We start from the raw sequence: 18,571 nt of genomic DNA, 5'->3' as shown, positions 1-18,571 counted from the left end.
TTTGTCTAAAAATTGCTGGATGATGATCATTAAAGGCAGACTGCAGTGGCTGGGTCCCTCTGCCTCTGCTTCTCTCTCTCTCTCCCTCCCTCCCTATCTCTCTCCCTATCTCTCACCCTCTCCTGGTATCTCTCTCTTTCTCTCACTGCATCTCTTTCCCTCTCAGCATTTCACTTCCTCCTCTTTCCCTTCCTTCCTAAGTTCCTTCCTCTCCCCTTCTCTTGGTCTTTCTTTCTGGATCTCACAGTCTACCTCTCCATATGTCTGTCTTTCTCTCTCTCTCTCTCTCTCTCTCTCTCTCTCTCTTTCTATGTAGAGGAGCAGGAGAAAGAGGAGGAGGAGAAGAGGAAGGAATATAATCTCCTTATGTCCAGCAGGGAAACCCCTTCTTAACCCAAGTCAGATCAGCGTTCTCCAAATCTGCCTTCGCTCTGCGCACATTTACCACCCATAGTGCAAGGGCATTTAGAAAAAAAGTGTCTTTCAAAGCATATAGATAAGGCCATTGTAGAACTCTCACATATTACTGCATACTGTTTGCTGTACTTTGGCTCCAGCCCCAAGAGGAAAAAATGTAAATCAGCCGTTACCAGGAACGGTCTGGTAACTAATTGGTTGGGAAGGAAGTAGAGCTCTGTGTTCCAATATACTAATTTGGTTCCAACAGAAAAAAAAGTCTTTGTATGAGATAATTGTCTGCAGTACTAATGCAAGACAGAGGCGGAATAACTGCACTTCTACAATGGCTAACGCTGTATGATTAAAAGAAAATATTGCTATGTATGGCATTCATACCTTTGATAGTGACAGAAATTTGGTTTAGGTTTTGATACACCAGAAAATTTGTGTAAAAACAAATCTAAAAATCAAAGTGATCGTGTAGATTTTTGACATTAAGATCAGCATGACATAAATCATGACTTCGGCTTAGGATTTGGTCGTAAGCACCAGGATTTGGCAGTAAGAATCATAAGAAGCATAAGGCTGTGGCTGGTAAGTCTGTCCACCTCACCAGGTAACACATCATAACTTTGAGGTCCTCTTCTATTCCAAAACCCTGATTGGCTGGTAAAATGTGGAGGTGGCTGCTGAATTTTGGGATAAACCAGCCAAGTACTGCTGTACTACTGAACTGTTAGTCGTTTCAAGCATTTTGTTTAAATATTTTGTTGTTTTTGTACCATTCTCCTCCGTGTTAAAGGATAAGGCCGGTGTTTTTTAATGCATTTCTTACCGTCAACAAATCCTATGAAAATAACAAAATCAACAATGCGTTTGCTCTACTCCTGTTACTTTCTGACTTCCCACGTACCGTTTTTAGCCGTCAACCCGGAAGTCATTGGCTCCAATTGTAAGCTAAAAATCTTTAAATGCAGCTCACAAAGACATAGTTTCAATTTTAAAAATCGCTAACTGTTACCACGAAAAGTCAGGCTGTTGTAGTTATTACCAAATCAAATTCAAATGGGAACAAATTCGTCATTACACCGGGGACTATTTTTGGGGCTACGGAACTACTTTCCTGAGATTGCAAAGTGTTTACAGCCGGCTTATTAAGTTGTTTGAGGAAAAAGTCGGCTGGCCCGGTGCATCGCGATGATGAAATATGTTGCCCAGAGCAGCGGCATGGCTCTTTGACGTGTTTTTAACCGTTTTTTTTAATACAATGGAGTTCTATGGCTGCTGGGACATGGCTGCATTGGGCACCGGCTACATAGACGAGACTTGTTGGCAAAACAAAATCATTGCTGATTTTGTTATTTTCATAGGATTTGTTGACAGTAAGCAATGCATTAAAAAACACCAGCCTTATCCTTTAAGTTTTGGTGTCATTTGCTTTCTACTGACTTATCTTAATTTTTTCCCCATTTTCTTCTTTTGGGTTGAGTTGTTTTAATAAGCCCCTTAGGGGTTCTTTTTCTCACCCACATAGATTGTATTTCTTCTCCCTTTGTCCCTTTTCATCATTTGTACATGCCCATAAACAATCTAAACTGTTGGCTGACACTGCTGGATAACATTGAGCCAGTCTGCATTTGGTAGCCAGCCATCTTCATGTACAGTATATGGCAGGAATAGCATGGGTTCAAAATACAGCTCATTCAACCATCCACTGCTCGCGTTTCTGAAATAAAACCCTGGATCTTCTCATTGTCTTTTTCTTTGTAGAGCATATCAGTCCATCTCGTTTGTTTTGCCTTACCTCTGTCTCTCCAACTCTCTCTTTCTGTCTCTTTTTCTATCAGCCTGTCTCTCCTTTCATGCTTAATTTCTCCTTGTTTCTGTCTCACCCTTTTTCCACCTCTGTGTCTCTCTGGGGCCCAGTAGGACCAAGCCAGCTGGGAAAAGAGGAGCCTGGGAAAGAGAAGAGAGCCTCCTTTGTGCCTACTGCTGTGTTTACGTGTGTATGTGCTTGTGCGGATGGATGTGTTTGTTGTGTGTGAGGTCGGCAAGCAAGTGCAAGCGCATCAGCAATCTGTGAGCGTATGCGTGTGCGTGCATGAATGTGTGTGTGTGTGTAAGCGCGTACACACTCAGCGGAAGAGGGCGTGCGGTCGGCCTGTCAATAGCCTCTTCACAGGCTGGCTGACACCGAGGATGTGCCTCTGTGTCTGAGCAACTCAACTTGTTTACTCCAGAATAACGTTTCCCACTCAAAACTGACACCCGCGGCAGGAAACTGTTTTCATCCACCGGCCACGATGGCTAGCGGATTCCAAGATTCAAGAACCACTTGCTTTTTAGAAGAGAAAATATCTTACCAAAGTGGCAGGTAGAGTAGACAAACTTAAAATCCAGGAAAGAGCTGCTGCACACTCATAGTACCGACATCTTGACAGGCAGTCCGTGTTCCTCATTGCATCACTGTCTTAGTCATTGCATTGGAGTTATGAATGCAGGCCTGTTGTTTTCTGGATTTTAAGTCTTCGTCACAGCAGGCACCTTCCTAGTGTTCATTTTCCCTAATCTCTTGACCACTAGAGTAGACAAATTTACCAACCACAACCCAAATTTACCACCATTTTCCTGGGGATAGTTTCTCAGTCTGTCTGGAATCTATCATCCACTGTTGTTTTTTCATCACATCAGAAAGCCAATGACATTAATTTTCAATAGGGATTCTTAATAAAATATGTGTAAATAAAAGTGTTTCCTAAAGCACATACCTTGCTTGCAGCAAAACAGCACTGTCATTCAAATTAATCTCGAAGATGCCTTTCAGACAAAATGTTCAGCTGACATAATCAGTTTGTAAATGAATGTTGTTATACGACCTTATGTTGCTAAATATCAAATGTATGCAAGCTGAAGACAGGAAAATGATACACTACAAAACAGTGGAGCAGCTTCAGAGAAACTACTATAGTAACACTTCTCAAATCTGGTACCATGGTACTTTTTCAGCACTGGTACTCACGCAACACCATCACAAGCACACACACAAACCGATAAGACACCCGCACACCTACCTCTGTAATAGGCGACTTGGGGTTGACGTTGCGTGCTGCTGCTATTTCCTGGAGCTGGTTGACCAACTCTGTTATAGACAGACGCTCCTCTGGGTTCACCTTCAGCATGGCACCTAGAGAGGAGGAGGTGGACCGGAGGAGAGGAAGAAATAACAAGGAGAATGTTCAAAGTTGACCGTACCGATGACAAGAAAAATGCTCTTCTGAACCCTGATGAGGAAGATAATTATGAGGACGATGACAGAAAGCAGAAGACTCCTGGACAAAGCAGTTACAAAAGCACCATGACCAATGACAGTAATGCCGTGTATTTCATGTCACTCCCTCCAGGCTGCACATTTGACTCATCACCAGGGCAGGAAATGTACTTTTTCTTCCACTGACCACAGTGGCTGACAGATTCCAAAAACCAATTCATGGCAAAAAATAGTAGGCAGAGGGACAAATGGACAGACAGAATAACAGAGAAAGACAGAGTACGTACGTATGAGGTCGTGGTATACAGTGTACTTGTTGTCATTCTGAGGGATGGAGTATTTGCCGTTGACTATTTGCAGCTTGGCCCCCTCCTCGAACGGGTGCTGCTTGAAACACAACAGGTAGAGGATGCACCCCAGGGCCTGCATGGTAGAGTGGAAATAATAATAATTACAGTAATAACCTCTCAAGTCACTTTACATCAATTACAGAGGACAGAAGAAAAGTTCACAAAACGAATTACAAGATTAGCTCAATAAAAGTCGATGAAAGTCAATCGCACTTTACACAAGCAAAACCTCGACACTGCCGTCAGAAGAAAACCTGCTATCTCCAAACAAAAGCTTTTCTTCTCAGGAACTGAGGAAAGACATGGCTAACTAATGCCTGCTAATATCCATACGCAGTTGGCCTTCAATAGGCTCTGTGGACCTCTTTGTGGTATTGTTGTGTTTTGTGTTGGATGTGAAGTAATTGTTATTTTGCCTTCAATGGAAATAAGTGTTTAAAGCTCTTAAAGCACTTTCTTGTGCTATCCTCTAGGGTCAAAGATCCATGTTTTTTAATCACTCTTTTTCTATTTCCCAAATCAAATCAGCATTTCTAGGTGTAAAACGTATGTTGCACTGGACTTAACTAAAATAAACATGAGAGTTGAAACTGTAGCCATCATGTTTTCATTCACCTGCAGAGATACAGAGTAAGTAAATGAGCGGACACAAGCCTGCTTCCCTAACTGGAAGATTAACTAGTTGATTTGTGGGGGCAAGATGATTTATAGAACTTGAAAACATATTTAGCCTGCAGTCGGAAAAAAACCCTTTCATCTCAAAAAAATGGGCTTTGCGTGGGACCCTTTTTTTTTTTTTTTTTTTACATAGACAGCTGTGAATGTGGCCTGCTGAATGAAAGCAATCTTGTTTGCAACATTCACCACACTTTGAGTCATTTCTTATTTTTCACACTCAGGTTGCTAAACCAGAAAGTGAAGAGTACAGATGATCTTGTTTGCCACCTTCACAGTAGTGGTTAGGTGTGGCTTAGGTTTAAAAAACGGTTAAAAAAAACTGGTCCTCAATCAGCACTAATAGTCTCGGTGGGTGCTGTGACATCAGCTGATAGTCAGAAAGAAACAGGTTAAGGCTCTGACCCAGATGTCCTGCTTCTCGTTGATGGGGAAGTTGGAGTAGAGATCGATCATCTCCGGGGTCCGGTAGGCTGGAGTGGTGTTCCTTGTGATCTACAGACAGAGACACCAACAGACAGACACACACACAGAAACACAGGTTCGTTAAACAACTGTTGGATGTTGCTGTAGATGTAACCAGAGCAAGATCAACAGCCACCAGTCAATCGCTGGTAAAAAACAGACGCTACTTTTTCCTCATTGTTCTCAATAGGAAGGATGCACTGTTGTGTGTTCCCGACAGCGCTGAGAGCTTAGCGTCTTTTTAGCGCTCAGAAAAATCATGATTTACTCTTTAAACAGGTTTTCAATCGCTAAGCTACAGCAAGAGTCACAACAAGCTCTTCCCTCAAGCATTTGGTTTGAGCTACTAGCTTGAAAAGCAGGTGGCAGATGGACACGGGGGCTATTACATTCATTTGATCTCTGGGGTCCTGTATGCTGAGGTCATCCATGGTAGAGCTGTGAGTGTGTGTCTGTGTGGTTATGGTGTAAACATAATTAACCTGATTGATCACTGCTTCCTGGACCTCAAGCCGTTAATTCAATCAGAGGTTTCTGGTTTCTATCCAACACCGTGACGTCAATGCTGCCACTAGTCAACTGTGACTTTTCATTGCGTTTCTTTTTTTCTACCCAATTTCTTCTTTGACCTCCATCGTAAAATTAGAGAATACAAAGTGTAGTGAAAGAGCATCTTCAGTGTTTTCCTTTCTTTGACAAAATTAAAAACACATAACATCTATGCCTGTGAAGACAAAAACTGTCAAGAAAAAAACAAATAAGTCCTGGACTTTCAATCATTTCCATCAGGATCCTTTCACATCTACTGATGGAAGGATGTTCATTTTTTTCTTTGAAACCACAGGTGCTGGAATAAAATGCCATCTAAGCGACACAGGTATTAAACACTGTGCTTTGAAATTTTGAAGCAGACCACACCCTCAAACGATTTACTGAGAAGACCTTTCAGTAAATAAATAAAAAAATTTGAATGTAACAAAATATACTGAAAATCTCTGACAACAACCTACACATTATGTATGAAGAGAAGTCAGACAGTTAAAAAATTTAGCCCAAGTGAGTACATGGGGTAAATGCTTGAGATTGTGCATGGATGTTCATGAATAGGCCTAATCAGCGATCTGTCATTGAGGCCTGCATGAAAGTCTGCCGCCTATTTGGGCTAAAGCATCAGTGTGGCTGCCTGAGAAACTTATAGGTATTGCATCTCTGTATCCTGTGGTTCTATATGTGCAGGAGGGTTTTCTTTTATTTTTGGGACCGACCGACCGACCGACCGACCGACTTATACTAGCTGTTGGTCACAGGCAGCTATAAATTTCTTAATGGGGTAGAGGTGGGCCAGAATCTACAAAATCAATCACTATGAGTAGAAGCAGAGAGATGGGTGTCAGTTTGCACTGTTGTGTGTTTTTGTGTGTGTGTGTGTGTGTGTGTGTGTGTCTGTGTGTGTGTGTGTGTGTGTACCTCATCCTCCACCATGGACCTCTTCTGTGCGGACCAGCTGTAGTCGGGGTAGTGTGCCAGCGTGGTGGAGCTGCCAAAGTCACACAGCTTGATGGTGCCCTGGTTACTAATCAACAGGTTCTCAATCTGCAACACATCAAGATATAAGCAATCAGTTAGATCATCAACGAAAAATCAGTAAATTCATCAACACATTATCAATTATACAGTTACGTTTCAAATACATCATCTCAAAGTCAGCTAATCAATTCCTGGACCTTCCTCAGCAGATTCTCAGTCTGAGAGCGTAATGTATAATAATTGATCAATCATCTTCACAATGTGCTGCATACTGGTCAGTGGATGCTCTGTCTTTGGAGAGACACAACAGAAAAGATGAACGGGTCAATTCACTGATCAGGCTAGGATGGCCACCGCATGCCATATCCTACTAAAATGCATCAAACTAAATCCTTCAAACAAGAGAACAACAGGAGGGGATGGTGGTGGCAGAAGGCAATGAAGGTGCCACATCACAGAATTAGTCATGGATCTAATGTCTGAATCAGAGATGGGATAAAAAAAAAAATAATAATAATTAAGAAAAAAATGCGAAAGTAGTAATCTCCCATTAAGAAGAGGGGGGGGTTAAGTGTCCAAAACAAAACAAAAAGAAATCCCATCCAAGGCAAGACACAAGACTTTTGTCCAAACTTCATGAGTCACTTTAACCAACCAACTATATAAGAACAGAATAGCACCTCCAAACAATTTTTACCTGCCAAAATGGCTGGTAGAGCAGACTCATTTACCAGCCACAGCCAAAATGTACCAGAATTTGGCTGGTGCAAGCAGCCAATCTGTCAAAATATTGGTTTCATTTTGTTTTTACTTCGTGCGTCAGAAGCGAGTGTACAGCCATCTCAGTTTGCTACAGGTTGGTATAAAGCTAAATCTGTTTTTTTCCCCCCCACCTCTATGCTTTTCTGTTCAGATTTATAGTCCTGACGTGGCCCTCAGCTGCCATGCCAACACTTCAACAATACATGACTTGGCAACAAACTTCTACATTATGTTCTTGTGTGTGTGTGTGTGTGTGTGTGTGTTCTCTGATAGCAGCCTTCAGTGCTGAATGACTGACCACTGAACATGGCAACCGTTCAAGGCTTCAGTTCACAAAACCCTTTTCAAGCTGTCTTTATGTATACTAAATTAACACTTCTTACGAAGACAATAAGTAATATAAGGAGAACAATAAAAAGGGACATCAATCAGCAGCAATTTGATGTTTCATTCCAAAAGAAGATAGAAAATGAAAGCTACTATTACAAAGTGATTGATTCCAAATGATGGTACTTTCCTTAGTTGGCAAAATCATAACTCATGCGTTTAATTTTGCAGCATTTCATTCCTGTGATGCATCATTCATTCAGTCATCATTCATTCTGCAGTATTCCATTCCTTTGATACGCCATTCATTCCATTCTGCGGTATTTCATTCCATTCATTCATTCTGCAGTATTCCATTCCATTGATACACCATTCATTCCATTCTGCGGTATTTCATTCGATTCATTTGATTCATTCATTCTGCAGTATTCCATTCCATTGATACATTCACTCATTCATTCCGCTGTATTCCATTCTATTGACACTTCATTCATTCTGACTCATTCACTCATTCATGCAGACCGAAGACCTCAGACGAACCTTGAGGTCTCTGTGTATGATTGGAGGCTTCTGTTTGTGCATGTGCTGCACGGCGCGGCACGACTGGTAGAAGATTTTCAGCACTGTGTCACATGACATAGGAGCCCTCTGCTCCACCCGCTTTATGAAGTCCACCAGCTGACCTGGGGGACAAGACAAATCAATCAATCAATCAATAATCAGTGGGAAAGTAACACGTGCCACTACCCGAATGCCAAATTTCGTCTGTGGATGATAAGTTAGTTTGTATGTTAAATACAATATTTATGTTAAATAATTCAAACAAAAGCAATGCTGCAACAACAAAGTATGAAATTTAAAAAGTAAATAAAGAGTGGTTTGCTCGCAATGCTAAAAAACAAAAAAACAAAAAACAGATTAGTACACTTGCTTTGCTGAAAGAAACCAAAGTTTGTTGTTAATGAACAGTCAGGCTCAACCACCAGGAAGTAGAGCAGAAGTAGCGAGGGGCGCACAGGGAGGAAACGGTTTCATCACCAACGTGTGTCAGTTAGAGTTACTGGGAAACAGTGCTGACTGCTGAGATTCACTGAAAGTTAGTTTGGTGAATGAGTAAGCAATTAATCAGTGGGAAAGGAGGAGATAGACAAGAGAGAGAAAGACAAAGTGATAGTATAAAGAGGGGAGGGTAGGGGTGGAAAGCGTGTGTGTGTGTGTGTGTGTGTGTGTGTGTGTGTCTTTACCTTTACACAGCTCAGTGAGGATGAGGAACTCGGCCTGTCCGGTGTCTGACTCCTCCTTGCTGATGGAGGCAGCGGAGCAGAACTGAACCACGTTGGGATGACCGGACAGCTTTTTCTACAGGGCCAGCAGGTCAAGGAACATGCAAACACTACTGTGGAGCCAGCCTGGGTTCAGCTCAGGCAATTCAGAATGGAAATAGGAACAGCTAATCATTTCCTAGTGACAGAGACTGGTTGGGATATCACCACCTGTAACCAGTATTTTGCCTGTGGCTGGTAAGTTAGTCTACTCTATCAGCCACTATGGCAGGTAAACAAAACATCGGTGATGGTGATGATGCTGACGATGATGCTGATGACATAGTACAGTCTTGTTTGGACTGTTGTTGATGTATATGATATTATTGTTAGCCACATGGGCATGGTGGACACTTAAGCCTATTTTAATGGATCTTGAATGAACTCTTGTGCAGAGGTGCGAGTCACCTTTGTCACTTTTCTTTTAATGTTCTACGTGATACTATGTCTTATGTTGTGACGTGTTTTTATACTCGCTGCACCACAAATCGCCCATCTGGGACAATACAATTGACTTGACTTACTTAGAGGTTGTTCTAAAAATCAAAGTGCGTGGTTAAACAGTGTAAGTGGCTGCTGAGTTTTGGAAACCACCAGTCATTGAAGCCAGTGGATCTGGACAGATATCAGTCTGTCTACCAGCCATTTTGGTTGGTAGCCAACCAAGACTTGGAGGTCCAATTCTATTCTAAAAATCTAGCTGGCTGTTCAAACAGTGAAATAGGTTAGAGGCTATGGCTGATGGACAAAAAGTTAGTTTCCTGCCCTGGCTATGCATATTCCAGGCAGTTAGTTGACTTTCAGCTAATAATTCTAAACAACCAATTTTAATTCCATGAAGTTAAACCTGAATCCCCAGAGGCTTAACAAGCTCCAGATTCCTCAACTTCTAGATATACAAAGCTTTCTTAAAACAATCTTCTACCCACTGGCAACCCTGGTATGGATAAATTCGACTAAAATCACTGACCTCCAGAATGATCATGTTTCCTGCCATGTAAATGCATCCCTCTGCCTAAAGCAGGATGACGCAATAGCTTAGCGGGTAAGCCAACTCATCTCCAAAAAGGAAATACACTCAGAATGCTTCAGAAAGGAATCGCAAATTACAGGACGTTACGTTAAAGAGTAAAACCAAGTGTTTTACAACTATGATGCGTAAGTATATATTACATTATGCAAGGAATTTCTAGAATTATGTGTTGCTTTCTGTAAATTAAAACCCTGGTAGTGACGGTATACTTAGTGGGAGGTGCAAACCACAAGCTTGTGAAGTCATGTGTTGGAGTCTAACTTTGTCACGTTACCCCTCCGCACCCCCCACCCACCCATCTTTCCTGTCACCCTCCACTATATACTGTGCTTTTAAATGGTGCTGGAATGATAAAGGATACCATGAAGCAGACTTCCTGTATGATGTCTTTGTTCTTCTCTTCTTCATTAGACAGCAGCCTCTGAAACAAAAACACACACATACACACATATCACTTTTCAGCTGTTATTCAGTTAACAGGAGACACTTTGCCTTTCCATCAGTAAGTAAGTAAACTCCTCAATAAATAGTCTATTCAAGATTTGCATTGAATATGAGGAAAGTGATTTTGAGGCAAAGCCAAACAGGGTAGGAAATGAACATATTTGTTTCCTGGCCATGCTGGCTAGTGTATAAGTATGGATAAGGTTAACAACCACATTTATGAGTTTATCAACCAAATTGTTTTAGAATAACAAGGAACCCTCAAATGTTTTTTGGCAACTTTACCAGCCATCAAAACTTTATTTCCAACCGTTCCACTGTTGTTCCATTTGTTCCACTGATACTGCTGTGTACTGCAACAGGCTCAACCTTTTTCTGCATCTGTGAATTTATCTTGCATCTATCCTGCATTAAAACCGCAGACAATTTGTTGTTGAACATCTCTCAGCCTACTAGTTACCACACCAGTCAGTGTAACATGTAGTGCAACTTTGGGGGATAGAGCCAAAGTGAAGCAGGAGCTCAGCAAGCATGAGGTAAAAAGTGGGACTTCTTCAATGGCTACATCTGTAGCTTACCTTGAGAGCGTAGTCTTTGCCACTGCCAATGTCCTGGGCCTCATACACAAAGGCAAATCCACCTGAGGAAGGGAGAGAGAGCAACCAAGATGTCATCAAGACTGTTTACTGGTCATTACATCTACCGGAATGGTATTTTAAAGGAAAAATGTACTTTTGTGCCTCAACTTGCCTCGTCTATTTCTACTTCAGTGATTTCCTACAGTATGTTTCCCAGAATGATCATATTGAAAACACAACCTGTCTTGAGGCTGCATTGCATTATGATTTATTGAGGCTACTGTCCGTGAAGAAAGTGGTATCTTTTCCCTTTCTACGATGCCTATGATTTTTGAACGTCTGTGCAAAATGGTGAGTCTAGAGAGAAGCCATAGCTCTTTGATTCTGAGGGATTGTCATCAAAACCTGATAATTATCCTTTTCCTCTAATATCCAAGCCAGGTTTCTGCATAGGCTTTCACCCTAAATAGTACAAGGGATAGTTAACATCAGATCCTGTGTTTTGGTAAATATGCACACAATTTGTGGTTAAAATTAGAGCTGGTGATAGTGCAGCCAGTGCTGTTGTAATATTAGGCCAGCTGTCCGGGAAGAAGGAGAATCAGTTTAGCGTGGTGGGACACACACAGGGACAGATTGTTCTCATTTGGACATACATTTTTCTAGAGTTAGTACATACAGAACAGCACCCAAATTGACAAGTCATTGCAAGCAAAAGGCCCACTCACTCGAGGTGAGCTAATGTTAGCTAGTTTGCTAACTAATTCATTAAGTCAATTCATGATTATCAGCAAATAGGCTACATGAATTGAAGTAATTTCTTTTACTTAGTTACTAACCTGTGTATTGCCACTAGGCCTATACTGCATATGTATATATACCTATAAAATATGATACCACACAATATTAAAAAGCTCTTGTGTCTCTTGACCAACTAGTTACTAGACCATCCATTGTGTATTCCAATGCCTATAAACAGAGCAAAACCTGAATTTTTAGAATTTCAGAATTCTTCCTGGGCATGGAGCCAAAGCGCAGCAGTACTCGAGCAAGCATGCCGTAAAAAGTGGGACTTCAACAATGACTGCATGGGTAAAGAGTCAATTCTCTGAGACAGGCTGTAAACATCCTGAGGGAGAACCTGTTTTCTGGGACAACAGAGGGAGGAGGGAGAGGGAACATTAGCACTGAGACATTCCCTCCTCAAATGTTACATGGCTGACTGGCGAACAGGAGAAGACAGGGCTGTGTGTGTGTGTGTGTGTGTGTGTGTGTGTGTGTGTGTGTGTGTGTGTGTGTGTGTCAGCCTGCCTGTGAGGGCACGTGCTTCAGTGTGGGAAAGTAACACCATCCACCAAATCTTATGTTGTGGCAGGTAAGTGTGCCTACTCTAGAAGCCACTAACCACTGCTGGGAGGTTTTATTCTATTCTAAAGACACAGAATACATATCTGATAAAATGGTGCGAGTGGCAGTGAATGTTCCACTCTGGCCGGTGGAAGAAAGATAGTTTCATAACGTTTGGTTTCCTAACTTCCTAACGTCTGGTGTGCATGTGTGTCTGTGCTCACATACATGACTTCCGGTCAATGTAAATGTGTACTCAGAAAGCCACAGTCTCGACCAGGGCAAGGTTACCGTGGTTACCACGAGTAAATCAACTACCAGCTTTGCTTTGCTCTTTCCTGTTCTGTGAAACCCTGAACGAACACACTCAAGACTCTCATCTTTTAAGTACAGAGGGAAGATCGACTTAGTATGTACACACTTTTTCTGCAATGCCCTGCTTCACTCCAATACAAGTCTATACTTCCACAGTGCAACCGGTCTTTTATTGTCTGTGGGCCGCTGAGCAGCTCCAATGGGCCAGTCTGGGATTCGAACCAGCAACTTTCCAGTCACACACCCAGGTCTCTAACCTTGAGGCTCCCACCACTCCATCTGCTGATCCACCTGCTTAAAGGGGTCAGAAAACTGGACAGAAACAGAAATGACCAGCTAAATAAGAGAGCCAGGATACCAAGAACGGGACAAGTACTACGACAACCGCCCACTCCTGCAACGTTAACCTGCACTGTCACCGACTTTGCTTCAAAGACACACCCGCTTCCCCCTGGGTATCACAGGTCTTGCTCTGCACTGTACTGACAAGGGGAGTGGCTGAAAAACTGAAAAGCACCATTTTGTCACAGTGTTTTGCTGCAATTACCAAGCCATTCCCACAAAAATGCTGAAAATCTGGGTGAAAATTCTACTTCATTGTACCCCAATTTAGTTAATCTTGCTCGGGTGGCAGCTTTGTGCCTGGTTTAAATAATTCAAGGAATATGAAAGAAATGAAGTGGGGTTTATCCGCAAGGTCTGAATGAAGAGACTTGTCTACTGTTTCACCTGCTCAGAAAGAGACATAAAAGCCAAGTGGAAAGAAAGGCCAGTCAGGGGTGAATTTAGCTGAAAAAGGCCTTTGTTGCGGGAAGATAACGATCTTTGGCTCACTAACCTAAAGAGGACTGTGTCTGTCTTTGTGAAACTGAGCTCGATACTAGCATGCTGACAACCGGGGCAGGCAAGGGACTTTTTCATCCAAAATGTACCGAACACTTGCACTATCCGACAAGCAAATTAGATTTTTAGAAGTGAACTGAACCTTGACATGACGGTTGGTTACCTGCCCAAGTGGCTGGCAGCCTGGCAGAATAGACAGACAAACCAGACACAGCCAAAAAACACAAGCATCTGGCTGCTGTAATTTCCCAACCTGATGGTAAGATGTCTTGACGAGGAAATACAGCAAAGACACCGTTTAAATAGCATGACGGTCTGAAAAGTCTGAAAAGACCAAGCGTATAGTGTGCACCCACAAAAAGGATGCATACGCCACTTTCCATGCAAACGTTGGGATTTATAAAAAACAGAACTCTACGGAAACTTTGACCCATGTGTACGCACATTTTGGACACACTGAGAAATGGCGACTTCGATGGCAAAGCAGTGAAATAATGGAAATTGTTTTAATTACACTTTTAATAAATTTGTTACGCTGGTGTCCTGGTGGCTCATTTTTGCTATTGTATATAAATTATTTACATTCTTGAAAAACTTTGTTTTCATTTTTGACTGCTGCACTAGTGAAACCATACTAGAGACAAGTACAGTTCTGATCTACTGGCCTGACCAAATGGAAATAAATGTTAACGTTGAACCATGGATAACCCATTTTTGGGGTTAAATCTGGTCTAATCAAAGTTTTGTCCAGACTAAGCTCAAATAATGCCAAATTAACAATTACCAGCCGCCAGCCTTGTGGTTTGACTGTGGCTGTTATATTTGTCTACTGTGGCGGGTAACCAACCATCATGTTTTAGAATATTTTATCCATTTGTTTGGCTGATGAAAGTGTTAAAGTGGATTATAAATTCCTCGATACAACAGCCACTGCGGCCAGTGGAAGAAGACATTAGTTTCCTAGTACAATGGGATCGCTACTTGAACACTTATTGTTCCAAGAAACCATGTAGCCTAATGTATGCCTTGCCTTACTCTAATAAGGGCAAGCATCCGTGTCTGCTGGCATGGAGAAGCAACCTGATCTCACGATTTAGACGTCTGCTGTACAAACTTTGCATACGAGCAAATACTGCCTGCTGTTTCAGATTCCCACTCAGTAGCTGCAAACACATTAATAACCCAACGCTACTGAGGCAGGGGTTCTTCAAACTTAGTCCACCTGGGATGAGGGTAGAAAGTTAAACACCAGGCACTAGACAAATGGTCTCTACCAGCAACTTACTTTAGGTCACTGAATATCATTTGGAGGTCGTATTCTATTCTAAAAAATTCTAATTGGCTGGCAAAGTAAAGGAAGTAGCTGGTGAATATTTGAAGTTCCTATCCACTGTAACCTCACCTGTAGATAAACAAGTTTGTTTCCTGACCTGCTTGCCTGGGACCAAATGACAAGTTTCATTAAAATATACCAAACAATAAGGGGTTGTGAGATGTTTTTTAGAGAGGGGGGCGCCACAAGATGACGCATGGAATGTAAGAGCATCTGTCCCAAATATACAAGTTTATTAGTTTGTAATCACCTATCATTGTGCAAGTAAATATGCCTGCAACATCATCCCACACAAGACAGGCTTTCACAGAAAAACCCACTTCATTCAAATGTAGTGCTAAAAGATGCTTGAGAACCACAAGTTCAAGGTATTACAATGATCTTAAATTGGACTTTGAACCCCTGACACTTACTAAACAAAAAATGAATAGCCTTCTGTCTGAAACACCTTTCCCTTAAAGAAAAAAAACACACAGCCGTTTGCAACTTTGAAATTGCAGCTGTAAAGATTCCAATGTCATTATCTTTTCAATTTACTGCTTTAACCATAAGCATATGAAGAAAAAGATGAAAAGGAGGGAACATGGAGGGAGGAGTACTGGCACCCAACCAGTCCCCCTCCCAGATGTCACATGCCAGAATCCAACTGGCCCTGCAGCCACTCCAGCTGGCTGCTACTGTAAAAGGCAAATGTACTCTTCTTCGACAACCTGCATGGATAAATAAGGGGTCCAAAACCATCCCTGTTATTCTATTCTACCACAACATGTCTATCTTATTGTTCTGTCTACCAGTATGCCTTCATTTGTTTTCTCTCTCTTTACTCAAACTTACGTTGCTGCCAAACAAGATGATAAGGTCTAAGGTGTGTGCCTGTGTGTGTTGGAAGAGGTGGACAAATAAAATGCAGCTTGGCCTGCAGACCTGTATTCGTGTATCTTGGTATGACTCACAGCTCAGCCAAGAATGGATGTGTTCTTCTAGGCAAGTTGAAAGTTAAAGTGGCGATGCATCACCGTCTGGTATTTACAACACGGCTGATTCTCCAGAAGTTTCCTCACAGCTTGCTAGTCACACACAAGTTAGCGATCTGGTGTTTACTTGGTGACTCATGGCTTAGACCGCCGGGTTTTGCGCTAGCTAACGCTATTTCCATTGCCAACCAACAGAAGCGTCACTAAGCTAACCAACTGCTAGCTTTGTTAGCTAGTTCAGCTAGCATGCCTAGCACCGCAAAACGGACGCGTATCAACCTCGATCGAAGTCATACACCAACTCACCTTCTGCGATCACTCTTCTGATCCTCAGTTTCATGTCACCGAGCTCAACGACTTGTCCAACGAAGTCATTCTGGTCCCGACTGGCCGCTCCGGACGAGCCGGGCCCGGCTAGGAAATCAAGTGCCGACTGGAAGAGGGACATCTTGTCCTGCGCCCTCCGTCAGGCTCACAGAGGCTGGTTCAGCAGCGGGAGATGAGCTGTCTTAATCCCGGAAGGCTTTGAAGGGAAGCTACGGCGCTATAGTCAGTTATAAAGGCTGATAATCAAGTGCTATGATTCTTTCCCTAGAAACAAACATCCTCTTCCTGCCAGGCTGACGAGGCCGCCACCATCACTACCGCTGACTTCCGTGACAGGTGCTGACGTCACGAGAGGGTTTTCAGTTTGTCATGTGATCTAGAAAAAATACATTTATAAAACAAAAGAGATGATCTGCCGTTTGAGTTTTTAATTTTACTCATGTCAACAACACATTCAAAGTAGTCGGCTAAATATATAGGCTATGTAATTTAAGAACAGGGCAGAAACCATAGTTGTTGTTTTTTTGTTCAGCTGCCACAGTGGCTGCTCAGTCCCAAAATGCACCAGTCACAGTCAGCGTTTTACCAGCCAAATTTATAGTTGGTTTATGACATCCAAATGATGGTTGGAAGTGGCTGGAAGAGGAGACAAACCTACCAGCCAAAGGTCAAGATCAAATGGTGGCTGGTGTTCCCACCGTTAATGAGGGTCTAACATTCAAATTTGTACCAGAGTGAAAGTATTTAATTCTCTGATAGATGCAGGGTATTTGAATATCATAAATAAAAGTAGCTTACACAAACTGTGCTCCCATTCAATGTTAGTGCTGGCTGTTCAGTGAATCAACCTCTAGCCTATAGATTCAGTTAGTCTTTCATAACTTTTTCCTTGCTCTAATTGTATCCTATTGTAGATGGCTGGCTCAAGTCAAGAACTTTTTTAATGAACTGAGCGTATGTATGAAAAACATTTTAAAGGTTCCTGATAAATACAGTGGAGAAAAAAGCATGATTTTGACTTGATTTTGACTTTTTGACTCTTTCATATTTTAGAGAGAGTGAATGACAGACTTCAGGTAGGCTAGCGCTTCTTTTTCAAACATTTTAGAAAATGTACTCTTTGATTCTTGTTGTACACTGCAGAGGGTCTGGACTTACTGTTGTGCAGACATTGTAGTACACATGGTCTTTGTTAGTGTAAGTGTAATCCAGTCAGAATTATAGGCCTATTGGTAATAACAGACACAAATTTTATTACATCTCAAACTTCTAATTTCACTGTAACTAAAGAAAAAGAGAGCTGTAATCTAGTGATTAAGTACAGAACTACAAACAAGGCAAACCTCTCATTGCACACTCACTCAGGATAAGATACAGTACTACGCCATCTCCTGGCAGCATCACTCTCACACTGTGTTCATTTTCGGCATTAGCAACATTTCCCCCAAATGGATATATAGCATTTTGGAATGAAACCCTTCTTACACTGTCTGTATCTTGTACTTGTTTCATATAGTTGGTTGGAGAGTAATAGAGTTCCTATAGTAGCAATTGGTTAAGAGGGACACGTCACCAGAAAGAGTAACAACAAAAAAAGAGATTGTAACATTATCACTTCTTCCTCCCTGACAAAACAGAAAGAACATTTCTGTGTGGTTGTTGAACACTCCTTCCTGTTGTCACTGCTCCAACATGCTATCATGTCTCTCGTAACCATTCTCGGTACCACTCTCCAAACATCCGCTCACAGCCACCTATTGTACTGACTTCAAACAGTGAATGTATCTGCCTTTACTGTAGGCAGGTAAAGTATGGCATCATATTGTATTGTATCAGGCAAATGTCACTGAAGATAAAAATGCAGATAAAATGATGGGAATGCAGATTGATGCCCAGGCCTGCTGTACTCAGTGGTGGAATTGGAATTTTTGGAAAATGACAAAATAAAGTGCACAAACAAAGTAAAGCCAGAGTATTTTTCTCTTCTTTGCTGACTGACTGTTCACTGTGAATGGTGTCCAGTTTCTGATGCTTATGGAGAGCCACAAAATCTGTACTCTGTAATGGGTGTGATTTAAAATGTAGTGAAGTACAATACTTAAGCAAAAACATACGTAAGTAAAATTAAAATTACTGACTTTAAAAAATACTCAAAAACGGAAGTAGCTACACAAAAAAGCTACTCAGTTACCTTAACCTGAGTAAATGTGATTAGTTACTTCTACCCTTGGCTGTACTTCCTTCATTGACCCATAGGGGCCTCATGAGTATATATCATAGAC

At 41.8% G+C, this 18,571-nt stretch overlaps 1 protein-coding gene across 2 annotated transcripts in view; it reads right to left on the bottom strand.

Moving 5' to 3' along the window:
- The window catches only part of gak (cyclin G associated kinase), a 37,821-nt gene extending 21,221 nt beyond the window's left edge, over positions 1-16,600 (bottom strand). For both annotated transcript variants that reach the window (XM_071897670.2, XM_071897671.2), the window contains exons 1-9: positions 16,269-16,600; positions 11,151-11,212; positions 10,490-10,549; positions 9,018-9,132; positions 8,314-8,456; positions 6,625-6,750; positions 5,098-5,187; positions 3,955-4,090; positions 3,471-3,583 (exon numbers count right to left, since the gene is read on the bottom strand). In XM_071897670.2, the coding sequence (XP_071753771.2) occupies positions 3,471-3,583; positions 3,955-4,090; positions 5,098-5,187; positions 6,625-6,750; positions 8,314-8,456; positions 9,018-9,132; positions 10,490-10,549; positions 11,151-11,212; positions 16,269-16,410 (987 nt within the window). In that variant the 5' untranslated portion in view covers positions 16,411-16,600. The remainder of the gene's footprint in view (positions 1-3,470; positions 3,584-3,954; positions 4,091-5,097; positions 5,188-6,624; positions 6,751-8,313; positions 8,457-9,017; positions 9,133-10,489; positions 10,550-11,150; positions 11,213-16,268) is intronic.
- Between the last annotated feature and the right edge of the window lie 1,971 nt (positions 16,601-18,571).

Source organism: Centroberyx gerrardi, chromosome 8 (assembly GCF_048128805.1).
Source record: "Centroberyx gerrardi isolate f3 chromosome 8, fCenGer3.hap1.cur.20231027, whole genome shotgun sequence".
NCBI lineage: Eukaryota > Metazoa > Chordata > Actinopteri > Beryciformes > Berycidae > Centroberyx > Centroberyx gerrardi.
Note: the sequence above shows the minus strand (reverse complement) of the source record. Positions and strands in the feature narration are given on the sequence as shown.